Source organism: Oncorhynchus gorbuscha, linkage group LG08 (genome assembly GCF_021184085.1).
Source record: "Oncorhynchus gorbuscha isolate QuinsamMale2020 ecotype Even-year linkage group LG08, OgorEven_v1.0, whole genome shotgun sequence".
Taxonomy (NCBI): domain Eukaryota; kingdom Metazoa; phylum Chordata; class Actinopteri; order Salmoniformes; family Salmonidae; genus Oncorhynchus; species Oncorhynchus gorbuscha.
Genome location: NC_060180.1, coordinates 67,882,983 through 67,894,661, shown reverse-complemented (window position 1 = coordinate 67,894,661; position 11,679 = coordinate 67,882,983). Strand labels below are relative to the sequence as shown.

At 41.6% G+C, this 11,679-nt stretch overlaps 1 protein-coding gene across 2 annotated transcripts; it reads right to left on the bottom strand.

Moving 5' to 3' along the window:
* Window positions 1-336: 336 nt before the first annotated feature.
* On the bottom strand, window positions 337-7,789 carry pfn2a (profilin 2a). 2 transcript variants are annotated; one of them, XM_046360419.1, is made up of 3 exons: window positions 7,456-7,783; window positions 5,006-5,198; window positions 337-2,236 (listed from the first exon to the last, which is right to left on the bottom strand). In XM_046360419.1, the coding sequence occupies exons 1-3, from the start codon at window positions 7,582-7,584 to the stop codon at window positions 2,139-2,141; spliced, it is 420 nt and encodes a 139-aa protein (XP_046216375.1). In that variant the 5' UTR covers window positions 7,585-7,783; the 3' UTR covers window positions 337-2,138. The 2 variants fall into 2 exon arrangements, with proteins under 2 accessions (XP_046216375.1, XP_046216376.1); XM_046360420.1 differs by lacking the exon at window positions 337-2,236 and adding an exon at window positions 2,243-2,556 and having other exon boundaries at window positions 7,456-7,789.
* Between the last annotated feature and the right edge of the window lie 3,890 nt (window positions 7,790-11,679).

Below are 11,679 nucleotides of genomic sequence, written 5' to 3'. Positions count from 1 at the left end.
TATGTTCTAGCAATGTGGTGCTCGACCCCAGTCGATGAAAAGGAACGCAACCATTGGTTGATGCATGCAACGTCTGAGCAGGAAACCGCTAACTATGGCTGCGTTTACACAAGCAGCCTAATTCTGATCTTTTGCCCAATTATTGGTAAATATCAATTAGCGGAGAAAGATCAGAATTGGGCTGCCTGTCTAAATATGACATATTGTAGGGGGTCCCAACAAGTTTTCCCACATCTCCTACTGTAATGTTGCAGCATTTTTACCATAAAGATCAGTTTAATCAAATAACTACATAATTGAAATCAGTTAATAAACCAAGAACACACATGGTTACAGTTCTGGTTGGAATAGCTTTTATTTGATCTGTCTGTAAACAAAAAGGTGATTTATAAATTTATAGCATTTTCGCCAAATTTTGAAAATGCACATTTCATAATTTTGAATCCAAATGCATAAGGGAAAAATGTATTTTTTAGTCTGTACATAGTCCACAAAGCCTGGAGTGTATCGGTTGATGCCAAAATATCCCGAAGGAAAATGCCATTGAAGTTAGTCCTTGCTTGGGCAGCAGTTTAAAAAAGAACAATAATCGAACTCAAAGTAGCAACAGACCAGATCTGTGTTATGGCACAGGATACACAGTTTTTCTTATAAAGTTTTCACAAGACAACTTAGTGTTCTTATTCCAACCAACACCATTTTTTAAATTTAGTGTACACACTCACTTTTTTTTCATATATTTTTTTTTATTTTTAAATTTACTGTTAAGTACCGTGCTATGACAGTTGCTGATACACATGATGATAAGTAGAGCACTAGGCAATAAATTCAGAGCTTGGGTTTACAGTCAAATGCATTCAGTGAGAATACTCTGGTTACCACAGGTGTCAAATGAGACTGCAATTATCTGTTAACAAATTATCAGCAAATCAATTTGTGTTTTAAAGTCATCATAAGAAGCAGTGTGTTTTACAGTCATCTGAAGTATAGTCTAATGATTACAGTCAAACAGAGGACAACAGTCATCCTTCACAATGACTTGAAGCCATTCTGAAAAATCCCCTAACTGTGACATAACAATTGGTCCTATGGAAAATATAACTTGCCAACTTGACAAAACATGGTTATGTAGGGAGTCTGGACGATACGCTGCACAAAACGGCAGCATGAAATACAGGAGCTGGCAGATGGAATGTCCATGGAGACTTCAAGATGTCGTGGGGGTTCATGGGAGGAATTTCTATCAACAAAAATCCTCAGCAATACTGATTTGATCTGCCATTACAATATTCCAACACCACAATGACGTGTAAGACCACATTCAAGTTACAACAGCAAAAGCATTTGATGGAAGACAATGCAAAAGGAAAGTCTGACTCAGGGGTTTTAAGGTGTATGTATAGAGGATTATTCTAGATTTATGTCGTATCCAATGACAAAGCAAAAAATTGAAGCTTGAATAAAAATAACATTTTGCGGGAATATAAAAGTTTTGGGAAGGGCAAGGAGAGTTCAGCTCTGTATGGTTAAAGACAGGGTTAGGGACAATTCCATTTCAATCCAGGAATTACACTGAAATTCAGTTAACATTCTGAATTGTCTGGAAAGAAAATGGTATTAACCTCAACTCTGCTAAAAGATATGCATGAAACTTTCAAATCCTGACATGGAAACCACCCGCAGAAAAATAAAACAATACCAGCCGGTTATCTCTTCAGTATGCTCATAAGGCATTGTCCCACCCAAAACTATCTGCACCATTGAATGACACAGCCATTCAGTGTGATTCCTCATCGTTTGTTTTTACAAGCCAAGTCCAAATTTGGTATACACTTTATTACATTATCATTAAATTCTTTGCACATGTGTTTTGGTAAATATAAACAGCCACAATTTGTTATTGTAGTGTCAGAAATAGAGTTGAGAACATACTGTAGTGTTAATACTGTGAGAACGAACAGGGAGATGGCAGCAAAAAAAAGAAAAAAAAAGAAAAAGGAATTAACATGAAAATATATAAAAGGGTGTACATGAAAATGGAACTGGGAGAGAAATGCATCTGCTAACTAATCCGGGAAGTACTGTCAACACAATGAGGGGGAGCCAGAGGGAACTGCTAGGTGGGTAGACAGGCTGCCTTAATATCCAGACTTCCTCAGGTACTCAGTCATAGTATATGCTTTCTTGTTGAGCTGTCCGCCATGGACCCCTTCTTTTCCCATGACTAAAACCAATGCTGGAGCACACAAGGAAACAAAAGGAAAAATGACAAATTGACAAGTATTTTTCCCCGCTAAAAGTGGGGATAAAGGTGACATAGGACCTTACTGCCACCATTACTCTCCATTGCTATTAAAGTTTCCATGACATTTGACTGCTTGCAGGAGAAATCTTAACAGCAATATTTTATTTTCTCTTCTTTTTGTCCCTCAATTTTAACTAAGCAAGCTTGGTGACACTAGAACCCTGAATCCCTCAAGTATTTTGCCATTGAGTATGCCTTCTTATTCAATCCACCTCCATGGACCCCTTCTTTGCCCATTACAAGAACCAAGACTGAAAGAGAAGAAAGGAAAGGGGAAGTTTAGAGCAGTCAAAGGGAAAGACAGTCAAGTGAGGAAAAGAAGGTTAGTGAGCCTATGGAAGTGTTTCCCCTATATTCATTTTGCAGAGGTGGCCCGCCGTTGACACAATGTCTGGAGGTTAATGGGAACAGCTACCACCGCTGAAGAAAAAAATAGGGGAAACTCTGTACAGTCGGCATAACAGAAGTTATAGTTATGGCTTGCGTGTGTTACAGGTAGTGATGAGGGTCATTTTTATTTATTTTAAAATCGATAGTTCCATATCGGGACATTTTTTGATCGTATCGTTTTGACAACTTCACAATATTATTTTTGCACTAATTGGCTGTAGCTGCATGAAAAAAAAAGAACTTTTCCCCATCATATTTTGTTCTCCATCTTCTTTTGAAATAGGGAGTCAATTTGTTTTCTGCACTTTTATTAACCTGACTGATCAAAACTTCTCACGTCTCTCTTGTCCCTCTGCAACAGACATATGGTGAGCAATATGTTTGGAACGTCAAATCTCAATTACAATATAAAGTCTCAATACATACAGAATTGTGACAATCGCAATAAATGTATCGGTGAGGTCCCTGGCAATTTCCAGCCCTAGTTGCAGGGACCGGCACAAAAAAGTATGCCCTCACTACTGTAAGTTACTCTGAATAAGAGCATCGGCTAAATGACTAGAACGTCAAAAGATTTGAATGTGACCAACATAAGGTGTGTACAGAATTGGGGGATGTGTGAGCTGTGTTTTTAAAGCTACTTCTACACTGGAATCTAACTCAGGGTTATTACAGGGCTCTACAGTGCCGACCACTTTACTTGCATATACATATTTTGCTGTGCAGCCTGGAATTTTAAATTTAGGAGCACCAGTTTGCCAAGAAAAATGAATTCTAGCTTTATCACCTTTTTCACTCTGCTCCTAAAATTCTTTGTGTGGTCCTACATTTTCAAAATAGGCACACACATGCTCATTGTAAAAATATGTCAGTGTAGTGCCCTGTATTAGTGGTGGAATATTTGACATTGCGTTGAAAATGGAAGTCCATGGACTGCTAGTTAATCAAAAATGTAGGCTACAGAACCGTTTTGCCTGCCCCAAAATGTTGAGACGTTGTAGGCTACTGTCCAGGGAGATGATATAGAGGGCTAGAAATAATGTTAAACAGACAGCATGCATCTAAAATTTTAGTGAGGTTGACAAGCACCCAATAGTTAAGAGGCAAGAAGAAGCTGAAAAAAGGTAAAGACCCACAAAGCTGTTGATTAGACTCAAATGACAGACATCAGTAAGGACCACAAAGGCAGATTGACTTAAGTATGGCAAACCTTGACTTCTTGTTTCTTCACTTCTGCCATTTCAATACACTAACTTGAATGAGACTGCTTGTGAATTAGGCTTCATTTCTCTCATACAAAGCATGGCTCTTCATAAGTGACATCTATGTACTTTACCTCAATGGACATCTTGCCCATGTGATGAAATTCAACAAGCTCTTTGATTTTTTACCTCCCCTTTTCTCCCCAATTTCCTGGTATCCAATTGGTAGTTACAGTCTTGTGACATCGCTGCAACTCCCGTACGGACTTGGGAGAGGCGAAGGTTGTGAGTCGTGCGTCCCCCAAAACACAACCCAACGAAGCCGCACTGATTCTTTATATAATGCCCGCTTAACCCGGAAACCACCCGCACCAATGTGTCAGAGGAAACACCGTACACCTGGCGACCTTGTCAGCGTGCACTGCGCCCGGCCCACCACAGGAGTCGCTAGTGCGCGACGGGACAAGGACATACCTGCCGGCCAAACCCTCCCCTAATCTGGACGATGCTTGGCCAATTGTGCGCCGCCCCATGGGTCTCCCGGTCATGGCCGGCTGCGACAGAGCCTGGACTCATAACCAGAATCTCTAGTGGCACAGCTAGTACTACAATGCAGTGCCTTAGACCACTCGGGAGGCCCAAGTTCTCTTCAATTTCTATCCCAAAGTCACAGCGATGTCCTAGCTTAAATTGTACATGTTGATATTTCCCTTTGCAATTGACATGCTCAGAACACCGATATATGTTGTGCTGTATTCTGTTTCATAGTAAAAAAGCTGCATGATGTACTAATATGAGAACAGAGCACTAGAACGAATCACCACCAATCCACAAGACACTTGCATTGACTAGAAGGCAACACTTGAGTATGTTAGGCTGTGTTAGAAGGGCAGCCCTATTCTGATCTTTTTTCATTAATTGGTCTTTTGACCAATTAGATCAGCTCTGATCTGAAAAGATCCGATGCGATTGGTCAAAAGATCAAATAGTGGGGAAAAGATCAGAATTCGGCTGTCTGTCTAAACACAAACTTGTAGGATGGATCTGGGGCTATAACGTCACAATTACTGAAATGTTTTGTTTACCACTAAAAGTAGTCACCCTTTACCTTTTCCGGCTTTGCCTACAGTGACGTTGTATGTTGGCTCTCCTCCTTGACTCTTTGTCCTGATGTCCATTGTCCAGTCCCCTTCAACATGGAGGCTGTCTCTGATGACCGAGCACTTCTTCGAACCCAAGGTCATGCCGTTGGTGAAGAAGCTAGCCCTGTCCTTTCCAATGAGAACATCAATTTCTTGAGGCTGAAACACAGTTAAAGTGCACTCACAAAGTTAATGCAGATTTAAAAGTGGACATGTAACATTTATAAATGGCAGCACTACTAAGCGCATCTGGAATGGGGTGCACATCTGGATTTATGTCATATTTTGTCCAGAGGGTATGTACGGTATGGCAAGAGGGATGGTATCTACCAAAAAGACGTCAACGAAAGTTTTTCGTAATGCATAGGTGATATTTTCAATATTTTTGAAAGCTGACACGTTTCAATCTCAATTTCTGTCAAACTTTCTTTTTTTTTGGTGGGTGCGACTACCCTGACCCTGTTCTCTTTTTTTTTTTTTTTTTTTAAATCCACTGGGAATAATGAATAAGTAGTACAGCACTTAGTCTAAATTCAAAATGCATTAGTGGAGCTGGCTCGCTACAATTGTCTACAAACTAATCGAACTAACTAGCTACACTGTACAAAAACAAAACGCAACTTGTAAAGTGTTGGTCCCATGTTTCATGAGCTGAAATAGAAAACAGAAATTTAATCACAAAAGGCACAAAAATATCACAAATTGTACAATTTGTTCACGTCCCTGTCAGTGAAGATTTTCCTTTGCCACGATAATCAATCCACCTGAGGTGGCATATCAAGAAGCTGAATAAACAGCAGCACCTTGTGCTGGGACAATAAGGCCACTAAAATGTGCCGTTTTTTCACAACAGAATTCCAGTCAGGGAGCGTGCAATTGGCATGCTGACTGCAGGAATGTCCACCAGAGCTGTTGCCCAAGAATTGAATGAGACCAGATCCTGAGGCCCACTCATCCACCTCGTGTTCAGCATGATAATGCATGGGCCCACGTCACAAGGATCTGTACAAAATTCCTGGAAGCTGAAAATTTCCCAGTTTATCCATGGTCTGCATACTCAGACATTGAGCATGTTTGGGATGCTCTTGATCGCGGTGAACGACAACGTGTTCCAGTTTTGCCATATCCCGCAACTTTGCACGGCCATCGAAGAGCGGGAAAACATTCCACCCGCCACAATCAACAGCCTGATCAACTCGATACAAAGGAGATGTGTTGCACTGCATGAGGCAAATGGTGACCACACCAAATTCTGATGTGATTTTTTTTGCCACGCCCTTGCCTTTTTTAAGGTGTCTGTGACCAACATACATACAGCATCTGTATTCCCAGTCTTATGAAATCCATAGATTAGGGACTATTGGGTTTATTTCAATTGACTGATGTCCTTATATGAACTGTAACTCAGTAAAATCTTAGAAATTGTTGTTTACATTTTTGATCAGTATAGTTGGTAAGCTCACCCATTGTGGATGGCATGGGAGAGCCGCCATCTTGGGAAGCAACAAGGCAAGTTAGGTCCTGACTTGAGCAAAACGCTTAAGCCCTCTTTCTTCAACTAGTTAATATAATCTACCTTGCACATTTACTTAGTTAACTAGCCATAACAATGTCGAAATGTATCAATTGTCTTGGTTCTCCAAATGGAAACATTGGGTAACAAGCCGTAATAACTAGCTAGCACACCCGTATAGAATAAACAGATTAGGCCGTTAGCTAGTGACGCTTTGGCAAGTGTAGGTAGCTAGCCACATTAGCTAGTTGGCTAACTTAACTATGGTACCTGACGTTAACTTTAGACCACAACACTCATTCATTGGATCTAACGTTAACGGGTGGCGCAGCGGTGGCACTGCTACGCAGTACTAGAAGCGTCACTACAGAACCTGGTTCGAATCCTGGCTGTATCACAACCGGCCGTGATTGGGAGTCCTATAGGGCGGCGCACAATTGGCCCAGCGTCGTCTGGGTTTGGCCGGTGTAGGCCGTCATTGTAAATAATAATTTGTTCTTAACTGACTTGCCTAGTTATATAAAAAGGTGAGATTTATAAAAAATAAAATGTAAAAAAAATGTTGTCTAGCAAGCATGCCCGCTAGGTAGGCCAATTCTGGGCAGCTAGCTAACCGTACCTAGCTAGCTGGACATTGTTAGCAGCCAGGATAAGTCCACAACAGTTTTAGCCTAATATTATTGGCCAAGTCGCATTGTACATATGACGTTAGCAATAGCAAGCTAACATGCTAACATATCTAGCTTTAGCTAACGTTACTAGCTTGCTGGTCAAACGGAATGGACGGTGGAGTTAGCTAGCAAGCGAACTCTTTAGCTAAACTAGGTTCGGCGAGGCTGTGATTATCCCTGCCAGCATTAATTCTGATTCACATTTGTTATTTGTTTCCATTTAATTTCTTACCGTTATGTTGTTAAAAGTACCACCGGCATGTGCTGCCCAAACGTATTTGGCGTCCGTATAGCCAACAATGGCGGAATCCTGACAACTGCCATCCGCCATCAGGTTATCCACGTAGCTTTGCCAAGACATGTTGAAATCTACAGCTCCCTACGAACTCCAAAGTGTAGTTTATGGGATAAGACAGTTACAGCCGATTTTGCGCTGCTTACGGATCAATTGAGTGTCTCTAATTGTACCCCCACTTCGACGTTCACACACGTCTTGGCTCGGGCAGTAAAGAAAGCCAATGTAATCAGGCAGTGCATGGGTGTAGTCTGCGTCAGATCACTCCGCACAATGGACTCACAGGCGCTTTATAGCAACAGGGGCGGAAGAATAAAAACGGACATGTCCTGCACTTCAGAGTTCTCTGGAGTGTCTTCAAGTTTTAGTACTGCATAATCTATTTCTCTCGAAACTGTATTGTTGGCAGTTAAATTGAGAAATGAATAGACAGGGTGAGTGTCTAGAGCATGTTGCTGTAGTAATGTAACACCCTTCCTGATTTGTTGACCTCTGTATATTATTTCAGAGAATATTGTAAGAGTACCACAGTTTGACTCATACTACCCATAAAACCTAGCGGTCAAACAGGTAAATGGGTCCAATCAATTTTCCACCATTCATTTTTTCCATAGAGGATTTTAAGGCCTGTGTTTCGTGTAGGCTTACCTTAGCTTAAATGTAAAACTTGTCAATAATCAACTGACTGGCTTTCTTGATGTCTATAGTATTCTCTCTGGTATGCAATCTGGTTTCTGCTCAGGTTATGGATGTGTCACTGCAACCTTAAAGGTCCTCAATGATGTCACCATTGCCCTTGATTCTAAGCAATGTTGTGCTGCTATTTTTATTGACTTGACCAATGCTTTTGATACGGTAGAGCATTCCATTCTTGTGGGCAGGCTAAGTAATATTGGTGTTTCTGATGGGTCTTTGGCCTGGTTTGCTAACTACCTCTCTCAAAGAGTGTAGTGTTTAAAGTCAGAAAATCTGCTGTCTCAGCCACTGCCTGTCACCAAGGGAGTACCCCAAGGCTCGATCCTAGGCCCCACACTCTTCTCAATTTATGTCAACAACATAGCTCAGGCTGTAGGAAGCTTTCTTATCCATTTATATGCAGATGATAGTCTTATACTCAGCTGGCCCCTCCCTGGATGTTGTGTTAAATGCTCTAAAACAAAGCTTTCTTAGTGTCCAACAAGATTTCTCTACCCTTAACCTTGCTCTGAACACCTCCAAAACAAAGGTAATGTGGTTTGGTAAGACGAATGCCCCTCTCCCCACAGGTGTGATTACTACCTCTGAGGGTTAAGAGCTTGAGGTAGTCACCTCATACAAGTACTTGGGAGTATGGCTAGAAGGTACACTGTCACTCTCTCAGCACCTCTTCAAAGGGGGGGCCACTCTTGACCCAAACTGCTACAGACCTATATCTATCCTACCCTGCCTTTCTAAGGTCTTCGAAAGCCAAGTCAACAAACAGATTACCGACCATTTCGAATCTCACCACAACTTCTCCACTATGCAATCTGGTTTCAGAGCTGGTCATGGATGCACCTCAGCCACGCTCAAGGTCCTAAACGATATCTTAACCACCATCAATAAGAAACAATACTGTGCAGCCGTATTCATTGACCTGGCCAAGTCTTTCGTCTTTGTCAATCACCACATCCTCATTGGCAGATAGCCTTGGTTTCTCAAATGATTGCCTCGCTTGGTTCACCAACTACTTCTCTGATAGAGTTCAGTGTGTCAAATCGGAGGGCCTGTTGTCCGGGCCTCTGGCAGTCTCTATTGGGGTGCCACAAGGTTAAATTCTTGGGCCGACTCTCTTCTCTGTATACATCAATGATGTCGCTCTTGCTGCTGGTGAGTCCCTGATCCACCTCTACGCACACGACACCATTCTGTATACTTCTGGCCCTTCTTTGGACACTGTGTTAACAACCCTCCAGACGAGCTTCAATGCCATAAAACTCTCATTCCATGGCCTCCAACTGCTCTTAAATACAAGTCAAACTAAATGCATGCTTTTCAACCGATCGCTGCCTGCACCTGCCCACCCGTCCAGCATCACTACTCTGGGCGGTTCTGACTTAGAATATGTGGACAACTACAAATACCTAGGTGTCTGGTTAGACTGCAAACTCTCCTTCCAGACTCACATTAAACATCTCCAATCCAAAGTTAAATCTAGAATTGGCGCTCCTATTTCGCAACAAAGCATCCTTCACTCATGCTGCCAAACATACCCTTGTAAAACTGACCATCCTACCGCTCCTCAACTTCGGCGATGTCATTTACAAAATAGCCTCCAATACCCTACTCAATAAATTGGATGCAGTCTATCACAGTGCAATCCGTTTTGTCACCAAAGCCCCATATACTACCCACCACTGCGACCTGTATGCTCTCGTTGGCTGGCCCTCGCTTTATACTCGTCGCCAAACCCACTGGCTCCAGGTCATCTACAAGATCCTGCAAGGTAAAGTCCCCCCTTATCTCAGCTCGCTGGTCACCATAGCAGCACCCATCTGTAGCACGCGCTCCAGCAGGTATATCTCTCTAGTCACCCCCAAAACCAATTCCTCCTTTGGCCGCCTCTCCTTCCAGTTCTCTGCTGCCAAATCCCAAAAATACAAATAAAGGAATTAAGAAATGTAGAAATATTAGACTCCGGAATATAAATATATATGTATATGATGGTGTGTATAGATGGTGTGTTATTGTTGTTACAATGTCAAGTAGGAACCTGTAACTTAGCATTTCCTTGGATAGTGTACAGTGCCTTCAGAAACTATTCACACCCCTTGATTATTTTTTTTCCACATTTTGTTGTTACAGCCTTAGTTCAAAATTGATTCAATTTAGATATTCTGTCACTGGCCTACATACAATACCCCATAATGTCAAAGTGGAATGATGTTTTTAAGAATTTTTGCAAATTAATAAAAAATGAAAAGATGAAATGTCTTGAGTCAATATACAGTTGAAATCAGAAGTTTACATACACCTTAGCCAAGTACATTTAAACTCAGTTTTCCCCAAATCAAATCAAATCAAATGTATTTATATAGCCCTTCGTACATCAGCTGATATCTCAAAGTGCTTGTACAGAAACCCAGCCTAAAACCCCAAACAGCAAGCAATGCAGGTGTAGAAGCACGGTGGCTAGGAAAAACGCCCTAGAAAGGCCAAAACCTAGGAAGAAACCTAGAGAGAAACCAGGCTATGTGGGGTGGCCAGTCCTCTTCTGGCTGTGCCGGATGGAGATTATAACAGAACATGGCCAAGATGTTCAAATGTTCATAAATGACCGGCATGGTCCAATAATAATAAGGCAGAACAGTTGAAACTGGAGCAGCAGCACGGCCAGGTGGACTGGGGACAGCAAGGAGTCATCATGTCAGGTAGTCCTGAGGCATGGTCCTAGGGCTCAGGTCCTCCGAGAGAGAGAAAGAAAGAGAGAATTGGAGAGAGCACACTTAAATTCACACAGGACACCGAATAGGACAGGAGAAGTACTCCAGATATAACAAACTCAAATCAAATCAAATCAAATTTTATTTGTCACATACACATGGTTAGCAGATGTTAATGCGAGTGTAGCGAAATGCTTGTGCTTCTAGTTCCGACAATGCAGTGATAACCAACAAGTAATCTAACTAACAATTCCAAAACTACTGTCTTATACACAGTGTAAGGGGATAAGGAATATGTACATAAGGATATATGAATGAGTGATGGTACAGAGCAGCATACAGTAGATGGTATCGAGTACAGTATATACATATGAGATGAGTGTGTAGACAAAGTAAACAAAGTGGCATAGTTAAAGTGGCTAGTGATACATGTATTACATAAGGATGCAGTCGATGATGTAGAGTACAGTATATACATATGCATATGAGATGAATAATGTAGGGTAAGTAACATTATATAAGGTAGCATTGTTTAAAGTGGCTAGTGATATATTTACATCATTTCCCATCAATTCCCATTATTAAAATGGCTGGAGTTGGGTCAGTGTCAATGACAGTGTGTTGGCAGCAGCCACTCAATGTTAGTGGTGGCTGTTTAACAGTCTGATGGCCTTGAGATAGAAGCTGTTTTTCAGTCTCTCGGTCCCAGCTTTGATGCACCTGTACTGACCTCACCTTCTGGATGATAGCGGGGTGAACA